Source organism: Phyllobates terribilis, unplaced genomic scaffold, assembly GCF_046119375.1.
Source record: "Phyllobates terribilis strain yellow unplaced genomic scaffold, ASM4611937v1 Scaffold_7__3_contigs__length_470593459, whole genome shotgun sequence".
Taxonomy (NCBI): Eukaryota; Metazoa; Chordata; class Amphibia; order Anura; family Dendrobatidae; genus Phyllobates; species Phyllobates terribilis.
The window spans coordinates 141,553,958-141,579,275 of NW_027362767.1; the positions used below are offsets into that span (position 1 = coordinate 141,553,958).

The 25,318-nt window shown below is 42.0% G+C and overlaps 1 protein-coding gene across 3 annotated transcripts in view; it reads left to right on the forward strand.

Annotated features, from left to right (window-relative positions):
• Window positions 1-22,310, forward strand: part of LOC141153991 (NACHT, LRR and PYD domains-containing protein 3-like) — a 78,388-nt gene extending 56,078 nt beyond the window's left edge. Inside the window, exons 3-11 of one of the 3 annotated variants that reach the window (XR_012247377.1) lie at window positions 1,841-1,914; window positions 5,837-5,997; window positions 6,702-6,879; window positions 10,607-10,669; window positions 11,886-13,572; window positions 13,703-13,789; window positions 13,934-14,104; window positions 18,992-19,214; window positions 20,045-22,310. Coding sequence is in view for 2 of the 3 variants with exons in the window: in XM_073639346.1 (XP_073495447.1) it covers window positions 1,881-1,914; window positions 5,837-5,997; window positions 6,702-6,879; window positions 10,607-10,669; window positions 11,886-13,572; window positions 13,703-13,789; window positions 13,934-14,104; window positions 18,992-19,156; window positions 20,045-20,132 (2,634 nt within the window). In the remaining variant the exon portion in view is untranslated. The remainder of the gene's footprint in view (window positions 1-1,840; window positions 1,915-5,836; window positions 5,998-6,701; window positions 6,880-10,606; window positions 10,670-11,885; window positions 13,573-13,702; window positions 13,790-13,933; window positions 14,105-18,991; window positions 19,215-20,044) is intronic. The other 2 variants (XM_073639346.1, XM_073639347.1) reach the window with 2 other exon arrangements.
• The last annotated feature ends 3,008 nt before the right edge of the window (window positions 22,311-25,318 follow it).

The following is a 25,318-nucleotide window of genomic DNA, read 5'->3' on the forward strand; positions in this document are numbered from 1 at the left end:
CATTTGTGGGAATTTCTGCTATTTTGGTACCTCAGAGACGTTGCAAAGAATATATTGTGTCTACAATGTATTCCAGCCAAATTTGGCTGGAATACATTGTAGAAACCATGTATTTTTTGCTCCATGTATTTGGAGTGTAAATTTGCACTCCAAATATCAAATAGTGCTTCTTCTTTTTCGAGCCTAGCCATGTGCCCAAACAGCAGATATTTTCACAAAATAAAAACTTATAGAACTAAATTTATAGCTAACATAGAGAACAATGTGTCACACAAAACAGTCTCAGAATCACTGGGAAATCTAGATATATTCCAGAGTTATTACGACATAAAGTGAAACGTCAAATTTGAAAAATTGGGATTGGTCTTTAAGCTCAAAATTGGCTTCACCAATATGGGGTTAAAATAGTTTTGTCCTAAAACAATTGAAATATAGCCCAATATTTACCATGCAAAACAGCTGCATGACTGTCCTCACATGGGAAGCAGCAATCCTGACATTACTGCTGTTTCCTCAATGAGGAGAGGCTGGCAAGGAAAAGTTCATGTCTAAAAAGAAACAGGTATACTCTCCTTGAGATTTGGAAATTCCTGGGTGGATTGAGGTCCTGATTGAGAGGGTTTGGGTTCTGAGATTGGGGTCTAAGGGGTAACGTTTCTCCTTATGGAGAGTGACACACCAGCTCTGGCACGTCAAGGTAAGGAGGCTTATTCACCGTGCAATGCTCCTCTGGGAAATTTAATATGCTAATTGCCTCTTCAGAGAAAAAGAGGACTTGTACTCTATAGAGCCACCTATTGGAAGCAGCAATCCTACAAGTCACAATCAACCCTTTAACAATCCTTGCAATATGACTTAGGATAAAAACCAAATCAGAATCTCAATTTGCAGACATGGTGTTTCGGGCTGTTGGCCCTTGTCAGTGCAAAGTATGAGAACTGATTTGGCTAGGTGAGAGGCTCTGGACTGAGGTCTAAGGGGTAGCGTTTCTCCTTATGGAGAGTGACACACCAGCTCTGGCACTTGCATATTAAATTTCCCAGAGGAGCATTGCATGGCGAATAAGCCTCCTTACCTTGGCATGCCGGAGCCGGTATGTCACTCTCCATAAGGAGAAACGTTACCCCTTAGACCTCAGTCCAGAGCCTCTCACCTAGCCAAATCAGTTCTCATACTTTGCACTGACAAGGGCCAACAGCCCGAAACACCATGTCTGCAAATTGAGATTCTGATTTGGCTTTTATCCTAAGTCATATTGCACGACTCGTTGAAGGGTCGATTGTGACTTGTAGGATTGCTGCTTCCAATAGGTGGCGCTATAGAGTACAAGTCCTCTTTTTCTCTGAAGAGGCAATTTGCATATGGTTCTGAGGTTGATATTCCTGGGATTGAGACATTACTGTGAGAACTGAAGTTCTCATTTGGGACATTACTTCAAGTTTTATGTATAATGATATTCCTAGGTGATTAAGGTCTTGATTGCGACAATCCAGAGTGGATTGAGGTCCTAATTAAGACTGTTTTTAAAAGAAGCAAATTGGCCAAGACTGTTTTAGGTTAAACAGACACAGACGCCATCATTAACAATTCAATAAAAGGTAACAACCAGCATGTTGTCGGAAATTTCTTCTAAGCTCTAAAAACTGATGACTGAGCCAAGTGTTCATGTGTATGGGGATTCCAGAGAGATGACTGTCTGCAAAACTAGTATTCAGACAACATAGACAGCTTATTGACCTATTTTGCTCTTGCTTGACTGCTGTTGGTCATGTTTCAATCACCGCATCTCTATTATTTGATATGTTGATACATTAAAATCTACTTTGTTTTGGCATTTTAGATTGAAGTTTAAAGACATCTTTAATCTGTGGACAGAAGCCATGGAGACAAATATTTCAAGAGTCATCAGTGATGGTCAGTAAGGTCACCCTGGTCACATCAGTAATAAAGGTTGAAGACAAATGAATATGTTCACCATGAGCATTTGACAGTAGCAGTGTTTCCTCCCTCATGAACCAGGTTCGAGAAATGGCAGTTTAGGTTGTCTTCTAAGTCATCCTCATATAGGTGGAGTTTAGCTTCATTAGGTTGATGAATCTACATTACGCAGCAAAAAGATGCATGGTTTTGTAGACAAAATTGCAGTACTAGTGACAAAAGTGTGTATCGGCCATTTTATATAGCTGGATTGTTGGTGGTAAATGGATGCTGCTTCATGGAGCCCCAGCCTAAAGGTCAATGATTGCCCAAAAGAATGTTCACGTGAACATTCCTACAGATGATCTCATGAATGGCCCTACGAGTACCCTTTCCTACCATAAACCTGCCAACAATCAAACAGCATGTTTGTCATTGACTGCATCCTTTATTGGAGCATAAGAACCCATCATTGTCTGACAATTTTTCAAGAAATATGCTGAGACAATATTATAAAGTGTATGACAGGGAGGGGGGGACAGACAATTGCATTTTTGATCGATTGTATGAACTCCCTTATGATCGTCAGCACTAGTTGCTATGAATTTATAAGGGGTCATCAGGACTTAAAACATGGTCACTTAAGTCCAGACACAGTGCCCCACACCTATTTGTAAACAAGAAAGGATATAGACGTTCATTTCAATATAATATATTAATATCCTTCAAACAAAATGAGGAAACCCAAATATACTAAACTATTTCTCATTCCTCATTCTACATTAATAATTTAAATAAAGAGATCAGAGTACTCAATAAATCTGCTATTTCAAATTTTTATTAATGTTATCACAAGACATACACACACCCCATAAAATCATGTCAAAAACCCCTAAGACATAGAAAGCCCCAATAAAATTGAGGCAGTGTGGTCAAAAGATATCACTATAAGCACAAAAAATAAATAAATACAGTTCAGAGAGTAGGAATGTAAGATTATATCAGTAAAATTCCAAACCTCTTAGTTCCATGTCCTTAATAATAGATTATCACAAAACATGTGTAAATAGAGTACATACCCATATATATAAGCCATAAACATATCATATGACATTTAAAAAAAATGCAGATTTTCACATTTGAGGGATGTATTCTCATATAGAAATATCATATAGCATATATAGACAGAATACAGGTCCTCATAATTTAAGGGAAATATCCCACTATACAAGTCATTAGATTGTCATGTAACACATGTAAGTAAAATATGAATCCTCATGGTTTAAGGGATATCTCCCATATATAAGCCAATAAAATAATCTCAGTGGTCATATCAATTACAACTTACATATAAACCACATAGGCTAGTATATAGAACCGAGTGCATATCACCAATCATAAGGATCGGAACAGAATCCTATTCAGCAAACAAGTGATATCAACATTGTAGTACCCCCAGGGTAGGCATAATACAAACCAATGCCTGAGTGTTGTAAGACCACACTGCCTCGTACCCCAACGCGCGTTTCGCGTGCTGCTTCGTCGGGGGGTACAGAGGCAGTGCCACACCTTATATATATATATAGAAAGAGAAGTGACGCACACCTGTTATTCCCCTTTGTGCATTAGGGCGCATGCATGTCGTCCAGGGCGCGTGGCCATCACTCGGCCGGCGTCCAGGAAGTCGAGATGCGCATGCGCGCATGTCGGTTCCTGATAGGACGCCAGTCGAGGGAGGCGAGGCCGCCATGACACGTCACGCGCGCGCACCACACTGGGTCCGTGCATACTCCATATTGAGTCTGGGCAAAGTTGCCCTCAAACCCTATCCATTTATAGACAATACAATTGGTAATACACAATAGATGTATCTTTAGGTCCATCACGATGACATTATCTTTCCACTTGATGATTCACATTTTGATCCATCCTGCATTGTTAAAGAAAGTAAAAAAATAATAATAACATTCCAAACAAGCAGAAAGGAAATAATAAATGCAGAGTTCTATATCAGAGTGATATCTACAGTGAAATAATTATAGAATTCACCTAATATTATTATATATAATGTACATATCATCACAAATAATTATAAACGTATACTTATAAAATTACAGTAAAAAACCATCGTGATGAAATATAAGGTATCGGTGTACATATCAAAATAGATAAATAATATATATGTTTCATGAATGGTCGACATCCCTATAATAACCAAATTGCATGTATAGAAATAAATGATCACGGTGATCAAAGTAACGCATCAAGATAGGGAATATAAATAACCAGGAATGGCAATATAAAAGGTACAGTGTAGTGGGATAGGGCATAACCGCAACAGTGCCATCATATTCAACCCCATTATAAAAGGTCACACCAGAAATGGCGCAAAGCTCACTGAATCATTTAGGCCCTTCGGTTTAATTGTATCAAGGATAGTGATCCATTTTACTTCAGTTTTATGTAGCAGATTTTTAGCATCTCCGCCCCTTACTCCCAGTCTGATCTGGTCGATTGCTCGAAAGCGTAAAAGGCGCCAGTTGCAATTATGCAGTTCTCGAAAGTGCTTAGGAATGTTTTTGAGCTTGGCTATTTGCTCCGGGTCTATAATTTTCGCCGCATTTTTTATGTCTCTCAAGTGTTCCAAGACTCTCACACGGAACTCTCTTGATGTTAACCCAACGTAAATTAACTTACATGGGCAGATCTCCCAGTAGATAACGTCAGTAGAGCGGCAAGTTAGCCACTTATAGATTTTAAAATTACGAGTGTTTTGGGAGTCATGGAAGGAGAATGCTCTATCTACCTGGGAACAGGCACTGCATGCGCCACATGGGAAACAACCCCATTTAGGTTTTACATAACCAAAGTTGAGGCCCCCAGATGTAGGTGGTGTATAGTGACTTCTCACTAATATATCATTTAGATTTTTTGATCTTCTAGGGGTCACTAGGGGTCTTGAGGAGATTATGTTTTTTAGGGTGGGGTCAGATAAGAGGACAGGCCAGTATCTTGTGAAAATTGCCGACATTTCTCTCCAATGCGTATGGTAGGGTGTAATTAGTCTCACCTGTTCATTTTTTTCTTTTGTTTTCTTCTTCAGAAGTTGATCTCTTGAAGTTGCCATTCTCTAATGTAGCCCTGTTGGATGACATCGGGATTATAACTACGGACCTTAAATCGTTTTTTTAATTCCCTAGCTTGACCCTCAAAAAGAACATCCGAGGAACATATTCTCCGAGCCCGGAGGAATTGTCCCGTAGGGATTGATTTAATTACCTGAGGGGGATGAGAAGATTTAGCATTTAATAGTGAATTCACAGCTGTTTTCTTCCGATGGATGTCAGTGGAAATCTGGCCATCCTTCCCCCTTTTGATATGTAAATCTAAAAAATCTATCTCATCAGGGCTCGAGGAATATGTCAGTCTTATGTTCTGCTTGTTCTGGTTCAATTCATTGAGGAAACATTCAAGCCGACACTTTTTGCCCTGCCACAGCAGGAAAACATCATCAATGAAGCGGACCCAGAGTTGGACCGCTCCATCCTCATGGTCCGGGAAATTGAGATAATGTTCCCAATATCCCAGGAAGAGGCACGCATATGAGGGCGCACAAGACGCCCCCATAGCCGTGCCCCTCTCCTGTAGATATATACAATCCTTAAACAGGAAAAAGTTGTGTGTAAGGACGTATCGTAATAAGCGGTGCCCCACACCTGTCTATTGATTGTGTCTGTCACTGCAGCTTAGTTAGATTGAATTTAATAGTATAATTCGTAGCCGCTTCTTTCTCAATATTGATCTTGTCTTCTGATAATTTACTTCCCTGGTTTTGAGCTGTTTGACCTATGGTAGCCATAATTTTGAGCATGCCAAAAATGAGATGAGTCATTGACACCATTTGATTTTTCTTATCTAGATGACATTGAGCAGTTTCGCCAGCGACTATTACAGTATGAAATGTTCACCCTGAAAATTCTGTATAAATACTTCTGGAATGACCTGACACACATAGTGGAGATTTTGGATACTCAGAACCTCCTGAGTGAGCTGAGGTCCCGAAATGTGCCCATGGAGACGGTGAGAAGAAAGTCTTTCATATGAGTAAAATGAGTTGGTAATTTTTTCCAAAACCATAATATGCACCAAGGTATTACCTGGATACTTCATGTACAATCGTCAAAGTTTCCCAACCTATTCTATCTTAACTGGTCTTCAAGACCCTAAACCTAAATCCAACCCTTCTTTGACCTTCTTGTCAATAATGATTAATAAAACATTATTTTTTTTTTACATTGGTAATCCTCTCCATGGAGATTTAGGGTATACATGGGATATGATGGTGCCTAATATCAGTCTCGGTATTTGGAAGACCTTCTCTAAGTGATGATCTTCAGTATTTAAGTCTGATCAAACAAAGCTACACGAGGTGAATGAGATAGAGACAACTCGGTCATCTGGTACCAACAGTATCTGTGGAGCCATACACAATTAATTCACCCCTGAAGCCCAACTGGAGGTGCTTTTTGGTGGCTTCGGCCTTATATAACCTAGATAAATCCAGTTTCTGTAGACAGTCGCTTACTTTTAACATACGATCAGGGTTGGATCAAGGATGATGGAGAAAAAGCTTGGTGGGAAGTCATCTTCACAGTAGCTGTGAGGTTGAAGCCCTAAGTATTTAAGACATTGTTGTCATTTGCCACTTTTGCCCTCCCTATAATCCCTGCATCTGAGGAAATTTGAAAAAATTTAGAATACTTACACATGTATTTATTTTTCAGGATTACCTTCTAGCGGAGAAAGAATTAGGATCCTCGGCATTTTCGCAAATTCTAATTAGAGATATTATGGACATGGGGCGAGATGCAGTGCTAGCGTTGTGGGAAAGTCTTTTTGTCCTACAGAATAATTGCCAAAATCCTAATCTAATTGGAGTAATGGCTGAATTTATTGAAAGAGGTAATGATGTTATTCATGACATGGACAACCTTCTACCCTAGTTATCGCTACTGCTAGATGAGCTTTACATTACTCATACAAGTTAAAACAGGTCTCCTAGGAAAAAATAGGATGTATCTGTCATGTCTGCATACTGTGTGTGCATGTCTGCGTACTGTGTGTGTGCGCGCATGTCTGCATACTGTGTGCATGTCTGCGTACTGTGTGTGTGCACGTGTCTGTACTGTGTGTGTGCGCATGTCTGCGTACTGTGTGTGTGCATGTCTGCGTACTGTGTGTGTGTGCATGTCTGCGTACTGTGTGTGTGTGCATGTCTGCGTACTGTGTGTGTGTGCGTGTCTGCGTACTGTGTGTGTGCGTGTCTGCGTACTGTGTGTGTGCGTGTCTGCGTACTGTGTGTGTGCGTGTCTGCGTACTGTGTGTGTGCGTTTCTGTGTACTGTGTGTGTGCGTGTCTGTGTACTGTGTGTGTGCGTGTCTGCGTACTGTGTGTGTGTGCGTGTCTGCGTACTGTGTGTGTGCGCGTGTCTGCGTACTGTGTGTGTGTGCGTGTCTGCGTACTGTGTGTGTGCGCGTGTCTGCGTACTGTGTGTGTGCACGTGTCTGCGTACTGTGTGTGTGCGCGTGTCTGTGTACTGTGTGTGTGTCTGCGTACTGTGTGCATGTCTGCGTACTGTGTGTGTATGTCTGCATATATGAAGGATGAGGGGACAGCCTGGGCCCTGTGTACTATACCTATATTTCTCCGCCATATCTGTGCATCATAAATGTTGGTATGTATTAAAGGGCCCACTGAGACTCTTTCGCCCGGGGCCCACGAAAACCTGGAGTCGGCCCTGGTTGATAGCAATGATGGAGGAGAGAACGTCATGTGACACTCTCTCTCTCATCATTCCTCCTCTGCGTCTGCCGCAGCGGCATGATGACGCTCCACGCTCTGTCACAGTGGAGCTGGCAGCTGCTGAGGTGATCAGCTGCAGAGACTGAAGCAGCGGGGAGCGAGGAGCGGTAAGTATGTATTTATTTATAAATCAGTGAGTACTGATAATACTGGAGGACTGGGGGCTGCATTTTACCCTATGGTAGGGGGAAGCTGCATTTTACCCTATGGTAGGGGGAAGCTGCATTTTACCCTATGGGGGGGCTGCATTATACTGCGTACAGGACCATGGGGTGCATTATACTGTGTTGAGGACCATTGGGAGTGCAATATACTGCATGGAGGACCATGGGGAGTGCATTATACTATGTGAAGGACCATGGGGAGTTCATTATACTTTGTGGAGGACCATGGCAAATGCATTATACTGCATACAGGACCATGGCGAGTGCATTATACTGCGTAGACGACCATGGCGAGTGCATTATACTGCGTGGAGGACCATGGCGAGTGCATTATACTGTATGGAGGACCATGGCGAGTGCATTATACTGTGTGGAGGACCATGGCGAGTGTCTTATAGTGTGTGGAGGACCATGGCGAGTGTCTTATACTGTGTGGAGGACCATGGCGAGTGTCTTATACTCTGTGGAGGACCATGGCGAGTGCATTATACTGTGTGGAGGACCATGGTGAGTGTCTTATACTGTGTGGAGGACCATGGCGAGTGTCTTATACTGTGTGGAGGACCATGGTGAGTGTCTTATACTGTGTGGAGGACCATGGTGAGTGTCTTATACTGTGTGGAGGACCATGGTGAGTGTCTTATACTGTGTGGAGGACCATGGTGAGTGTCTTATACTGTGTGGAGGACCATGGCGAGTGCATTATACTGTGTGGAGGACCATGGTGAGTGTCTTATACTGTGTGGAGGACCATGGCGAGTGCATTATACTGTATGGAGGACCATGGCGAGTGCATTATACTGTGTGGAGGACCATGGCGAGTGTCTTATAGTGTGTGGAGGACCATGGCGAGTGTCTTATACTGTGTGGAGGACCATGGCGAGTGTCTTATACTGTGTGGAGGACCATGGCGAGTGCATTATACTGTGTGGAGGACCATGGTGAGTGTCTTATACTGTGTGGAGGACCATGGCGAGTGTCTTATACTGTGTGGAGGACCATGGCGAGTGCATTATACTGTGTGGAGGACCATGGCGAGTGCATTATACTGTGTGGAGGACCATGGCGAGTGCATTATACTGTGTGGAGGACCATGGCGAGTGTCTTATACTGTGTGGAGGACCATGGCGAGTGTCTTATACTGTGTGGAGGACCATGGCGAGTGTCTTATACTGTGTGGAGGACCATGGCGAGTGTCTTATACTGTGTGGAGGACCATGGCGAGTGTCTTATACTGTGTGGAGGACCATGGCGAGTGCCTTATACTGTGTGGAGGACCATGGCGAGTGTCTTATACTGTGTGGAGGACCATGGTGAGTGTCTTATACTGTGTGGAGGACCATGGTGAGTGTCTTATACTGTGTGGAGGACCATGGTGAGTGTCTTATACTGTGTGGAGGACCATGGTGAGTGTCTTATACTGTGTGGAGGACCATGGCGAGTGTCTTATACTGTGTGGAGGACCATGGCGAGTGCATTATACTGTGTGGAGGACCATGGTGAGTGTCTTATACTGTGTGGAGGACCATGGCGAGTGCATTATACTGTATGGAGGACCATGGCGAGTGCATTATACTGTGTGGAGGACCATGGCGAGTGTCTTATAGTGTGTGGAGGACCATGGCGAGTGTCTTATACTGTGTGGAGGACCATGGCGAGTGCATTATACTGTGTGGAGGACCATGGTGAGTGTCTTATACTGTGTGGAGGACCATGGCGAGTGTCTTATACTGTGTGGAGGACCATGGCGAGTGCATTATACTGTGTGGAGGACCATGGCGAGTGCATTATACTGTGTGGAGGACCATGGCGAGTGTCTTATACTGTGTGGAGGACCATGGCGAGTGTCTTATACTGTGTGGAGGACCATGGCGAGTGTCTTATACTGTGTGGAGGACCATGGCGAGTGTCTTATACTGTGTGGAGGACCATGGCGAGTGCCTTATACTGTGTGGAGGACCATGGCGAGTGCCTTATACTGTGTGGAGGACCATGGCGAGTGTCTTATACTGTGTGGAGGACCATGGCGGTGCCTTATACTGTATGGAGGACCATGGCGAGTGCATTATACTCTGTGGAGTATGTAGAGGTGTGGGGCCATTATATTGTAAGTAGGCCCATTATACTGCATGGAGAGCTGTGTGGGGGTCACAGTTTGGGGATCATACTGTGTTGGTGTCACCATACTTTGCCTTGGGAGTTGAGGTGGGGTACGATAGGGTCATTATACTGTGAATGTGGAGGAATTCACCATGGGGGTATCATACTGTGTTTGGGGGGCACTTTTGTTGGCATCATACTTTATGGGGGCAATGAAAGAGGAATCTAGGACTTCAGCAGGAGGAAAATGATGATGTAAAGGCTGGAAAGTTGTGAGATCCGCTCTTCTGTGACCCTGACAATTATTTACTTTTTTTTTGGGGGGGGGGGGGGGCAATTAGAGCTTCTGCTATGGGGCCCCATGATTCCTATGTACGCCCCTGGACATACTCTTTAATTTTGGAACTGCCTAAAAAGATATGCCCATATTATCTCTTATCCTCAATTACTCAATATACAGATATTACTTATTGAACCCCAGTAACTCTGGATATTTATGGGCTGTGACGATTGGCTGAAATGGTTTCAGATGTCTGGCTATCTGCTTGTTTCTTTTATTCTAGGTGATACATTAGTGGCACAGATCAATCTGGATGAAGAGGGACACCAGTTATATCAGCTAAGTGGTAAATGATACAAAAACTGAGATTCAGTACAGATAATTGTTAAAAATGTTTTACTAAAGGGGCTTTCCCATAATCTACATGTTTCACCTTTTTACATTGTAGGAGATACAATTCTAGTTGATTGGGACCCCAACATTAAAACCAGGTCTCCCAAGTCCCTTGCTGAATCTTCCATGTCTGCTGCCCCATTCAATGTCTATGGGGCTGACTATAACAATTGAGTGCCAAGACTTTGACTTTAACTTTACTCCATATGTCCTAGTAGGAAGTATAGAATGGGGAGATGCGGAGATAAGACAACCACTTTCAATAGAAATCCACCCCTCCTCCGTCATTAAAAAAAGGAACCAGCCCTAATGATTCATTTTCACATTAATGAAAGCAAACATGTTTTGCAAGGTTCTGTTAACTTCAAATTTTACTTCTTCACTTTACATATAAGACAGTAAAGCTCCCGACTTACATGCTAAACATGTCCATAGACTTCCATTGCAGACAAAGCCTAAAAGAGTCTCCTTTCGGTTAGTATACCGAGGAATAAAAGGTAAGAAGTAGCATAGTAGACTGTGCTATCTGATTCACACAATCCACTGTTAAGCATCTAACAGAGGCCTATAGGCAAACTCCAGCTATTACTGAGCTTCTTGACTCTATGCAGAGAGAAGGGGATAAAACAAAGCTGCACAGGGGTGAACTTTGAATCCCCAAATGTAGGTCTTCTTCAAGAAATTCTCCATCGATCTACCTGCCTCTCCTACCTTGCAAATTGCAGAGGTATCTACCTCTCCTACCTTGTAAGTTGCAGAGGCAAAGATCTTTTTGCAGGTTAAAGTATGTGGGTGCAGACTGCACTCATGACCTGGACTTCACACCTTTCCTGGGCAATGTCTGGATTGCCCCATGTCTTTATGCAGAGAGAAGGGCAGAGAACAAAGCTGCCCAAGGGTTCACTTTAGATCACCAGATACAGGTGTCCTTCCAGGATCTCTCCATTGGTCTACCTGCCTCTCCCTCCTTGTAGGTTGCAGGGGTAAAGATCTTAGTATTTTTTGCTGGATAAAACATGTGGGTGCAGACTGTAGATATCATCTGTTTGTTTCCTATGCTCATTTACTATGTTATTAGTAGTATTTGTGTCTGTTTATCTCAATTTATTTTAATTTGACCAAATTTTGGCATATTTTAGGTTGATTATATTCTTTAATTTATTTTGCAGATACCCATAATATTCATAAGAAACATCTTCTAGAAATTACCCAAAATTTAGAAGAACACAGCGCACCGGGACTTGCACAACAGAGACGAAGCGGTAGTATTTCTTCTTGCTACCTGGATCTAATTGTTGTCTCTACTCAGCAGTTCAGGAATCGCTCTCAACATGAGATAATAGAAACTGGTGGAAGACATGAGCATTATTTGAGAAAAGCACAAAGTACTTTGGAACGTATCTCACCCAACCGGCTGTTCCGTTGGTGTCATCGTTCCAGGTGTACACCACATGCAGTCATGGTGAGTGGCGTACCTGGAGTTGGAAAGACCACACTAATGCAAAAGTTTGTCTATGATTGGGTGATGAAGAAACATTATCAGAGATTTTCTTTTATTTTCTTCTTTAAATTCCGGGAATTAAACAGATATGATAGGATCAGTTTGGAAGACATGATCCTCGACCAATATCCTTATCTACAGAGTCAGCTTCAAAGCATCTTAAAGGATAGAGAAAAACTGCTTTTTGTCTTTGATGGTCTAGATGAAAGTGTTCATGACATTAATTTTCGTTCACAAAATGTATGCTCCAACACCAAACAGCAGGAGAGACTTGATGTCATTGTAGTTAGCTTGGTGAGACAAAGGCTTCTCAATGGGTCTTCAATACTGTTGACTAGTCGACCAACCAAACTGGCTTCTGTTGATGTTGGTGTTTTCCAAAGGGTTTCTGAAATCATGGGATTCTTCCCCAAGGAAAGGGAGGAATACTTTGAACAATTTTTCAAGGACCAGGAGTTGTCCAGTAAGGTTTTGCAATATGTGAGACAGAACGACACATTGTACACCTTCTGCTACATCCCATCATACTGCTGGATCATCTGTACAGTATTATCCATGTGGTTTACAACACAAATGAAGGATGGTCCAAAAAATGCACTTCCACCAAAAACAGTGACACAACTCTTTGTGTCTTACGTGGCCAACATCCTTGCTAATCACTCCCCAGATACTGAACGTCCCGAGGAGCTCATGATTTCCATTGGGAGGATGGCACAACATGGAGTCATGAATCACATTCTTTCTTTTGATACCAAGCACTTTGAAACATTTCAAGTTGACATTACATCAAAATTACTTTCCAGTTTTATAATAGAAAGTCATACGAGCACTTACTCCTTCCTACATCTCACCATACAGGAGTTCTTCTCAGCTTTACTCTATTTCTTGAACTTTTCTGAGGCAGACATGAAGTCGACACTTAATAAAGTTAAATCATTTGCGGATGGTCGGGGTGAAATGTTCATCCGATTTCTCTGTGGCCTCTCTGATGGTACCACTAGATCTCTTCTAAAGTCCTACATAGGCAGTACAACTTCCACTTCTGAGAATGTCATTAGGTGGCTCAAGCAGGAAATGGAAACAAAATGGAAGCCGGAAACAGATCCTTCTGAGAAAATGAATCTACTGACTTATCTTTTTGAGTCCCGGAATAAACAACTTGTTTGTAGCACGATAGGATCTCATGGACAGCTGGACTTTTCGGAATTCCATCTTACACCTGTGGACTGCACCGTCTTGGCTTTTATCCTTGAATCCTGCAAAGAAACTCAATACCTTAATCTAGATAGATGCTTCATTCAAAGTGAAGGCTTGGAGAGGCTTACAGGAATTCTGCACACGGTGCAAAAACTCAGGTAGGGAATCAAATTGATTTCTAAAGTTCACACACCAAAACATACCACATTGCTATCAGAAAGCAAATTGTACCTTTTGGGTGTACTAGTACTAACTGATATTTGTTAATTTCCCATTGCTTTGGATTAGGCTTTCGAATAATGACTTGAAAGACGATGATATGCTGTCATTTTATGGGATCCTAGCTCCAGGCGCCTGCAGGGTACAAAAATTGAGGTAAGAAGTTGAACCCAAATTCTCCACAGTATATTCTGATTATTCCAAGAAGCTAGACTTCTTGTACATCCTTCCACAGACAAGCCACAGATAGTGACATCTAGAGATAATATATAACATGCAACTTCTTTATTCTTTTCACAGCTTGAGGAATAATTCCTTCACATCAGAATCATGTACTTTACTGGCATCTATATTACTTGAGAACAAGAGTGTGACAGACCTAGATCTGTCCAGGAACAATCTGGCTGGTTCAGATTTCTCAAATTTGATGACTACTCTCTCTAACCAAGACTGCATTATATCACATTTGTCGTGAGTAATCGTTCTAAGTTTTTCATGTTCTACATTGTTGATCTATTAAGATGTCTCTAAGGGGCTGTTCATCTAGGCATTGGCACTTTTAAAATCCACCAATCAGGCATTGAAAAATACCCCATGGTGGTACCATAGGCTTTAAACATCAAGCATATCTCACCTATGCTATCACATTTGTCGTGAGTAATCTTCTAAGCGTTTTGTGTTTCATCAAGATGTTCTATTAACCCCTTCACGACATCCGCCGTACATGTATGATGTCGCAGGAGGTGCATTCCTGCAAACCACCGTACATGTATGGCGGGACAAACTCGTTGGCTCAATCACAGAACCAGCTCAATCATCAGCTTTATATTATAGCAGATATCTTGCAGAAACGTCTGCGACTGGAGCTAGCACTGATCAAGGACGTTTAACCCCTTTGATGCCGCTTTTAACAGCAACTTTGAGAGGAAGGGAGCTCTCTCTTCTCCGATCGGCACAACGCAATTGCAATTGTGTTATGCCAATGGTCTCCATGGAGCGGATATGCCTCCTCCCTGTGTGCTATGCAATGAGCTAACACCCTGCAGTGCAAAAGCATTGCCAAGTATTAGATCAGCGATCAGAGCTTGATCTCCCATCCTGGGACAATGTAAAAAAGTAAAAATAAAGTTTAAAAAAAAAGTGTAAAAATATACAGTACAGACCAAAAGTTTGGACACACCTTCTCATTTAAAGATTTTTCTGTATTTTCATGACCATGAAAATTGTACATTCACACTGAAGGCATCAAAACTATGAATTAACACATGTGGAATTATATACTTAACAAAAAAGTGTGAAACAACTGAAAATATGTCTTATATTCTAGGTTCTTCAAAGTAGCCACCTTTTGCTTTGATGACTGCTTTGCACACTCTTGGCATTCTCTTGATGAGCTTCAAGAGGTAGTCACCGGAAATGGTCTTCACTTACTTCACAGGTGTGCCCTGTCAGGTTTAATAAGTGGGATTTCTTGCCTTATAAATGGGGTTGGGACCATCAGTTGTGTTGTGCAGAAGTCTGGTTGATACACAGCTGATAGTCTTACTGAATAGACTGTTAGCTCCTTTTTTCTTGCCATAATACAAATTCTAAGTAAAGAAAAATGAGTGGCCAGCATTACTTTAAGAAATGAAGGTCAGTCAGTGCGAAAAATTGGGAGAACTTTGAAAGTGTCCCCAAGTGCAGTTGCAAAAACCATCAAGCGCTACAAAGAAACTGGCTCACATGAGGACCGCCCCAGGAAAGGAAGACCAAGAGTCACCTCTGCTTCTGAGGATAAGTTTATCCGAGTCACCAGCCTCAGAAATCGCAGGTTAACAGCAGCTCAGATTAGAGACCAGGTCAATGCCACACAGAGTTCTAGCAGCAGACACATCTCTTCAACAACTGTTAAGAGGAGACTTTGTGCAGCAGGCCTTCATGGTAAAATAGCTGCTAGGAAACCACTGCTAAGGACAAGCAACAAGCAGAAGAGACTTGTTTGGGCTAAAGAACACAAGGAATGGACATTAGACCAGTGGAAATCTGTGCTTTGGTCTGATGAGTCCAAATTTGAGATCTTTGGTTCCAACCACCGTGTCTTTGTGCGAAGCAGAAAAGGTGAACGGATGGACTCTACATGCCTGGTTCCCACCGTGAAGCATGGAGGAGGAGGTGTGATGGTGTGGGGGTGCTTTGCTGGTGACACTGTTGGGGATTTATTCAAAATTGAAGGCACACTGAACCAGCATGGCTACCACAGCATCTTGCAGCGGCATGCTATTCCATCCGGTTTGCGTTTAGTTGGACCATCATTTATTTTTCAACAGGACAATGACGCCAAACACACCTCCAGGCTGTGTAAGGGCTATTTGACCAAGAAGGAGAGTGATGGAGTGCTAATCCAGATGACCTGACCTCCACAGTCACCAGACTTGAACCCAATCGAGATGGTTTGGGGTGAGCTGGACCGCAGAGTGAAGACAAAAGGGCCAACAAGTGCTAAGCTTCTCTGGGAACTCCTTCAAGATTGTTGGACGACCATTTCCGGTGACTACCTCTTGAAGCTCATCAAGAGAATGCCAAGAGTGTGCAAAGCAGTCATCAAAGCAAAAGGTGGCTACTTTGAAGAACCTAGAATATAAGACATATTTTCAGTTGTTTCACACTTTTTTGTTAAGTATATAATTCCACATGTGTTAATTCATAGTTTTGATGCCTTCAGTGTGAATGTACAATTTTCATAGTCATGAAAATACAGAAAAATCTTTAAATGAGAAGGTGTGTCCAAACTTTTGGTCTGTACTGTATATTTTTTTATAGATCACAAAATAAAAAATGAAAAAAATGTAAAAAAAATATACAAATAAATACATATAGTTATGTAAAAACAAAAATAAACAAATAAAGTACACATATTTGCTAATGTCGTGTCCGTAACAACCCTATCTATTAAACTGTCCCACTAGTTAACCCATTCAACACCGTAAAAAAGAAAAACATATCAAAAAACAATATTTTTTCTTCATACCACCAAACAAAAAGTGGAATAAAATGTGATTGAAACATCAAATGTAAATAAAAATGGTATCGCTGAAAACATCATCTTGTCTCACAAAAATCTATCCACCATAGAGTTCTGTCGGCAGAGAAATGAGAAAGCTATAGCTTTCAGAATATAGCGATGCAAAAACAATTTTTTTTTAATAAAATTGATTTTATTGTGTAAAATCGTCAAAATATAAACAAGACATAAATGTGGTGTCGCTGTAAACGTACTGACCCGAAGAATAAAGTTGTGTTATCACTTTTACCAGACGGTGAACAGCATAAAAAAAGACAAAAGCAATTCCTGAATTGTTGTTTTTTTGTTTATTCTGCCTCCCAAAAATCAAAGTAGAAAGCGATCAAAAAATGTTACATACCCAAAAATTGTATCAATAAAAACGTCAATTCGTCCAGTAAAAAACAAGCCCTTACATGACTCTGTCGGCCAAAATATAGAAAAATTATAGCTCTCAAATATGGCGATGCAAAATCTTGTTTTTGTATTTTAAAAAAAATATGTCTTTTAGTGTGTGACAGCAGCCAAACATAAAAATATATAAATCTGGTATCGCTGTAATCACACCGACCTGAAGAATAAAGTCGTCTAATCACATATACCACACAAGGAACGGTGTAAAAAAAAAAATTCTTGCCCTGCTGTTGATTTGTTCATTCTGCGTCCCAAAGATCGCAGTAAGGCTCAACTCACATTTATCCTGCGCTGAGCGCTTACACAGATTTGTGTATAAATCCCTGAAATACATGATTGAGATGGAAACCCTGGTGGAAGATTCCCTATAACGAGGCAGATTGAGGCACTGTGGACTTCTTCTGGCCTATGATGCGGTTGTGTCCTTCTTTTTAGGTGTGCATAAAATCTCGATCCTCCACAGTTTTGTGAACCTCTGAAAACAAGAAAAACCCTGAACAGAGGCCAGACGGAGTCCAGAGTAACTCTGCTGCCTCACAACATTGAATGGATCCCTTGGGGTTTCATCTGAATCATGTCTTTTAGAGATATAAGTGCTCAGCGTAGAACACCGGATAAATGTGATCCAAAATGTTATGCAAAATGTGTCCAATAAAGGCTTCAACTCAATCCACAAAAAATGCCCCCACTCAGGTCACTTCCATGTTACTGGTAGTGCAAAGGCTCTGGAAAAGCTAAATGGCTCCTCGCCCCCCCAAAAGAAATGCAGCGAATTCTGCACTCCCAAATCCAAATTCCCCCTCCCTTCTGAGCCCCACAGTGTGCCTAAACCGCAGTTAGCGTCCACATGTTTGGCATTTCTGTTGCTATGAGAGCCCACCTAACTTATGGGTGCATGATTCCAGAAGCACAAGGTGGGCACAATGTACAACTTACTGGTCACTACAATGTACTGGTGGCTACAGTGTACTGGGCACTACAATGGCAGATTTTCAATTTTTACTGAGCAACATCTATTGCTGTTGCTTTCTGGAAAACACCCATGGAGTGAAAATTGTCACTACACCAGTAGATAAATTCTCAGAAGGGTGTAATTTCCAAAATGGAGTCACTTGTGGGGGGTATTCTGCTTTTCTAGCATGTAGGGGCTCTGTATATGAAGTCCGCAAACTATTCTAAGAAAATCTGTGCTTCAGGAGGTAAATAGTGCTCCGTCCCTCCCGAGTCTCATCGTATGGCTAAGCAGTACTGTACAGCCACACATGGGGTATTGCCACATTCAGCAGAAATTGTGGGACAAATTTTGGTGCCATTTTTCCAATTTGCCCAAGTGAAAATGTAGTATCTGGGGCGGAAATAATATTTTTGTGGTAATAATGTGCCATATTTTTCAGATCATAATACACACTTTTGTTCTCCCAAATTTGGGAGGAAAATGTGAGTATCTTATAATCCAAATGTAGCTTAATGAATGGGGGGCAGCTGCGATGGAGAGGGATGACAGGAGGCAGGGTCACTGCTGCAGGAAGTTGATGGTAGTGGCAGGAGTGGAGCAATGCTGCGGGCCCCGGGCTGGGCGAGGTGGTGTCCCGGCGCTCCGAGGCTGTGGGCCCTGGGCTGTGAGAAAACGTTGGCATTGAGCGGAGTCCTCGCATTTTCACATTCATTTCCCTGTGGTGGGCTTTGGGAAATTTTCCTCTGGGGGCGGTTCATGCGCAGATTTAAATCTCGGCTCCCGAGATCACGTTTCTCGAGGTGAAGACGTAAAATGGATATCCTTACTTGCAAGGCACAAGATTCCCTTTAATAACAACCTTTCTGATGTCCGGGGGTTGGTGAAGGGAGTTAATACTTCATGAGCGCTATATTTGACCATACTGAGACATTATATTTCTCCGCAGGCTCCAGCAGATAAAGCTGACGGATGAATATGCTCCACTTCTGACCTCACTAGGCCAAAATCCCAACCTCACACATCTAGATCTGAGCCATAATTACCTTACTGATATCAGCGCTGAAATTATCCAAGAACTTATACTAAATTCAGAAAACCTGAAGGAGATTAGGTAAGTCCAATCCAGGGGACCTGCATGAAGCATCTCTCCTCAGCCCTGACTCCTAGGGGTATGTGCACATGATGTCTTTTATACACCAGCATACCCACCAAGTTTTACAAGCAGCCAAGTAAAAACTCCAGCTGAGTTTTTCCTAAAGTGTCTTTTTTAGTGACTATGCATTTATACATCTGTTTTTAGCAGAGGCTTCACCGCCGTCTTTATTTAGCGGCCTGTAGAGTAGTCTGTCAGTGGCTGTCTCAGAGGACCCAGGAGAGCTGGGAAGAGTGAGAGCTCCTGTGCATGGGGGAATTGGGAGGGATACCCATCAGCTGGACCGACATCTATATATTGTGTATGATGGGGCTTTAGTCTATGCACAGAATTTTCTGACATCAAGTTCCCTTTAGGCTCTCGACTTACATGGGTTGAGTAAATACTTGTTGATTCCTATTTCCTAACTGCTGTTTTGTAAAGGGGCTCTGGTGTCCCCATAAATAGTTATGCTAACAGATGTTATTATTAAAGGAGTTGTCTGGGACTTTTATATTGATGGACTATCCTTGGGATAGGTCATCAATATCTGATCGCTGGGGTCTGACACCAAGTTCCCATCCTTCCCGCCGCTGATCAGCTGTTTCTGGTACCGGCGGAGCTGCACAGCACAGCTTTATCAACTGTATAGTGGCCGCAGTCATGTACTGCACATCCACCCCCTATTTGAATCAATAAGGGCCGTAGCAGTACCCAGTCACTGTCACTAAACAATTGACGGAGCTGAACGGTGCAGTTCCACAATTGAGCACTTTCGGCTACGGAAGTGATCGACAGGGGTGCTGGGTTTTAATTTTGCCATGAATCTATTTTATTGTGGTAATTACTTTCCTTTGTTTATTTCAGGATCGAGGTAAATGAATTATCAAAGGAAAGAGAACAATTTTTAAAACAACTGGAAGCACTTAAGCCTGGTTTACATATCTGTGTATAAAATATAACAAGAAGATGAAGGCATCCAATAATGTAGATGCTGTTATTAAAGAACATTCTATAAGGAGTTGTTTAAGATTAAAAGGGTTTTCCACTACCTAGATCATCAATATCAGACCCCCACCGATCTGATACTGATGACCAAGCCAAAGAAAGAAAAGGCGATCAATATCCTAGTAGAGTCAGAGCTTTGGGTCATCTGGATGCTGCTGTGTTCATTTACACATTTAGGCTAAGGGCAACAGAGTTTTAGTTGTAATATGTTTAATGCAACAACTCCATTCCTGTGTATGTAAGTGTTCTATTGCTAGGTTTGTGTATTGTCTATAAAGTTTAAAAAAAAAAAACTCCCAGAGGCTCACAGACAGAAAAGACCATGTGACTGTGTTCAGTTTCCTGTGCATGAGAGGAGAAGCAGCCTGCTGATGCTGCACAGAGACACTTAAGATATGTATATTCCTGATTCCACAAAGCCTATCATATCTGTACCTGTTTATAGCTAATTAAAGCTTTGTTCTGTTGTCAACACGCGTTGAGAGTATCCTGAATGATCCGCTGCCAACAGGTTATGGGCCCAGTGTGACACAGAAGAGTAATACAGCAACAGAAGCCCAAAGCAAAAGCAGCACAAAGCAACAGAGAAGATGTCCACAAGCAGGGATCACTGCAAGTTCTCAGTGCAAAGTCTCACCAATCTTGGAAATTTAAGGTGAAAATGCTGCTCATAAGAGAAGGTACATGGAAATATATGCAGGAACAAGTGCCTTATTCATTACCAGATTGGCTAGAGAAGGATCAGAAAGCTCAAAGCACTATCTCCCTCAGTGTAGATGATGATCAGATTGTGCATATATGCAAATGTGTAACTGCAAAAGAGATGTGGGATGAATTACAGAAAGTGCATGAAAGATCAAATCTCAGCAATAAGCTTTATCTCATGAGAAAACTGTATCAGTCTAAGCTAAGTGATGGCCAGAATATGCAGGAGTATATAAGAAACACCCCAGAGATTGTGGAGCGTCTCAGGGGCATTGGAGAAGAAATTAAAGACTTTCATGTTGCTGCACTACTATTAAGTGGTCTTCCAGAAAGTTATGAGACACTAGTCACTGCACTAGATGCATGGCCAGATGATGAGCTCACACTATAATATGTGAAACTGCATTTAATACCAGTACAGACTCATCTGCAAAGCATATGTGGTGTATAGACTCTGGTGCTAGCAGCCATATGACGAATAACAAGAATTTCTTCACTGACCTTGATGAAAGCAAGTCAGAACAGGTCATCTTAGCTAATGGCTAATATATAACTTCAGAAGGAGTAGGAGACGGCTACTTCCACTGTCCAGTTTCCTCAGCACAAAGCCGAAAGTTCCCAGTAAAAGAAAGAGTGTACAGTCCTAGACAAGATCTGCATAAGAACTGTATCCATATATGGCACAGACGTCTTGGGGACAGAGACCCAGAAGCAATACGGAAGCTAGGTTGACTTGCAAATGGTGTGGAAATCAAGCAATGTAGTCAAATGATGAAGTGCACTAGCTGTCTTAAAGGGAAAATGTCCAGGAAATCCCTTGCTAAAGTAAACACCACTAGATCTGCACAGCCACTGGATTTGATACACACAGATGTTTGCGGTCCAATGAATGTTCAAACTCCAAGCAAGAAGAGATATTTTCTCACATTTATTGATGACTACTCCAGATATACAGTCGCCTATCTGCATCACACTAAGGATGAAGTTCCACAGAAACTTGAATATCTTGCCGTAGTATTTAACAAATTTGAAAGAATGGCAAAAGCCCTGCGTGCAGATAATGGGACTGAATATACAAGTGGTAAGGTGCAAACCATTTTGAAAAAGAATGGAATTGTGTTCCAGACTACCATTCCATACAACCCAGAACAGAACGGAATTGCAGAGAGAAAGAACCGCACTCTCTGTGAAAGTGGAAGAAGTATGTTGTTTGATGCAAATCTACCTACAACCTATTGGGGACAAGCCATTACGACAGCTTGCTATCTTCAAAACAGACTGCCAGGTAAAGCCACAAATAAAACTCTATATGAGCTATGGAACTGTGAGAAGCCTAACCTGAAGCACCTAAGGATATTTGGAAGCAAAACGTTGGTGTATGTTCCCAAAGAAAAACGTTCAAGTGGGAATCACATGCAAAGCAAGGAGTCCTGGTGGGCTACAGCGAAACTCAAAAGGGATACAGAATCTTGCACCCAGAGACCAACACAGTAACAATCAGCAGAGACATAGTGATTGATGAGAACTCAGTTTCGCTCAAATTCCATGAAGTTACACCAGTCATTCAAGCCAAGAAACAAGAACAAGAATCTCAATCACCAAACCAAGACACTGAAAAAGAAAACACTGAAGTCTAGATAAGCTCTGAAGCCAGCAAGGAAGAAACAGAAGAACCAAGTCAACCTCCAGTCAGGAGATCAGAAAGACAAAACAAAGGTATCCCAGCTAGACGCCTTTCTTATATGGTCAGAACACTTCCTGAGCCAGAGCCACAGTCATGGCTGTAGATACAAGTGAAAAAAAGAGAGTGGTCGCTCACTGGTCTATTCGGGTGCTCTGAAGAAAAAAATAATCTAAATAGCAAAGAGAACTTCGGCACTCCATACACGAATATATAAGAAATATAGTATCTAGACTAATGTCACTTTGAAAAATGAAGGTTCTTTGCGCATAATTTGGCCAATTTATGTGTGCCCATCAACCGCGACAAGGTCACCTTTGTATGATGGGTAACTATACTACGCTACCACTGGATATGCCACTCTTGGGCTGTAAGCCTGTATGGACAATATGTCTCTGCTGGGCTTTTAACCTACAATGTATGGGCTGGTAGAGCTAGTTAAAACCACCTGTGACTGAATGGGAGGGACACATGGTCAGAAAAAAGGCTGTCAAACTTCTAATAGTGTGAACACGTACCTGCTGCAATGCTCCAGGAGCGGGATCCCAAAATTGAGTAATAGAAAAAAAGAGAGGGGTCGCTCACTGGTCTATTCGGGTGCTCTGAAGAAAAAAATAATCTAAATAGCAAAGAGAACTTCGGCACTCCATACATGAATATATAAGAAATATAGTATCTAGACTACTTCGTACGAAGGTGACCTTGTCTTGGTTGATGGGCACACATAAATTGGCCAAATTATGCGCAAAGAACCTTCATTTTTCAAAGTGACATTAGTCTAGATACTATATTTCTTATATATTCATGTATGGAGTGCCGAAGTTCTCTTTGCTATGGAGATACAAGTGATCGTAAATCAACAAGTGGTTACTTGTTCAAGTTAGGAGAAAATTCAATTTCTTGGTTCAGCAGAAAAAAAGTGTCAGCCGCATTGTCTTCTACAGAAGCTGAATATGTGTCGGCTGCAAATCAAGAAGTTATTTGGTTGAAACAACTTTTGGAAAATTTCGGCAAGCCACTAGCTCAGCCAACAGTTTTCTATGAGGACAACCAAGTATGTATTAAACTTGTCAGAAGTGAGAAGATTAGTGCAAGGGCTAAACACATCGACGTTAAACATCACCACTTATGTGACTTAGTAGAACGTGCTGTACTAGAGTTTGTCTATCGCGAGTCTGACAAGATGTTAGCCGATGGTATGACAAAACCATTGCCAAGAGCCAAGTTTGAGGACTTCAGAACCACAATGGGACTAACAGGATAAGTAGTTATTGAGTGGGGGTGTTGGAATATGTTTAATTCAACAACTCCATTCCAGTGTATGTAAATGTTCTATTGCTAGGTTTGTGTATTGTCTATAAAGTAAAAAAAAAAAAACGCAACTCCCAGAGGCTCACACACAGAAAAGACCATGTGACTGTATCCAGTTTCCTGTGTCTGTACATGAGAGGAGAAACAGCCTGCTGATGCTGCACAGAGACACTTAAAATATGTATATTCCTGTTTCTACAAAGCCTATCATATCTGTACCTGTTTATAGCTAATTAAAGCTTTGTTCTGTTGTCAACACGCTTTGAGAGTATCCTGAATGATCCGCTGCCAACAGTTTTTCAAGCAAAAACTCTTCAATTACTTCCCTAAATCTCAAAAACTTTTCAACATAAAGTCTCCACTCAGTTTCTGCTTGGAAAACTCAGCAAAAAGACTCAGTGAGCACAGCCTTAGAAAAAATAGTTTTCTTCTAAAGTAAATATTAATTTCAAGATTCTCAGTATGATAAAATAATTTATCAATAAACAATAACTAATTATTTGGCCCTCAGGCTGTGAAGAGGTCGCATGTACACAGGGCTGCCATCAGGAATTTCAGGGCCCCATACTGGCAACATTTTCAGGCCCCCTTCAGGTTCTGCCCAGGCACCACCCCAGCTCCGCCTCCATCCCTTTTACCTTCCACAGTCCCAATACCCACTCTTGGAAAAACTCCACTTCTGCACCACGTCTTCACCAATCATACATTCAGCAGTTAATCAGGGCAGAAGTCAGGTAACCCACACTTTATATCCTCTTTTAACTATGTGCTTAATTTCAAAGTCCATCTTCCTTTTGTGCTTTTGTCCTTCACATTCATCGCCCCATCCCCCCTCCATCACCACTCATCCTAATCAGCCCCTCTCTTCTTCCCTCTCCCATGTACAGCTCCCCTGCTCTTTTCACCTTGCTGAATAGTCTCAGTCCATCTTGTCCCAAGATAATGCACAATAAACCATGTCACAAATCCAAAAACTATTTGCGCTTTCTCATTTTACTGCTTCTACTTATTTCAGTGGATATCTCTCCTAACCCCGGTCCACCCTCCACCAACTTCAACCCCTCCCCTACCTCACATAAAAACCCTGCTAACATTATTAACATCAGTTGTACTTCATCCCCCTCTTTTAATTGTGCACTCTGAAATCCACGGTCTGTATGTGACGCGCCCCCTGGGCCGTGAGCTACCCGGAGCCGGGCCGGTAGGTGCTGGGGGTTGTAGTCACAGTGACTGTGACCCGGTCCGTGACCCAGGTGGTCAAACCAAAGGGTAGTATTTATGTACAAGTGTTAATGTCCGACTACGCCACCTGTGGAATGCGGTCAATAGGAACCGCCACTGCGGAACAGTCCTCTGAAGCTGATGTTTGGCAGTAAGGGTGGTATTACTTCCCACAAGAAGAGTGTAGCTTCAGGGCAGCGTGTGGATGATGGTGG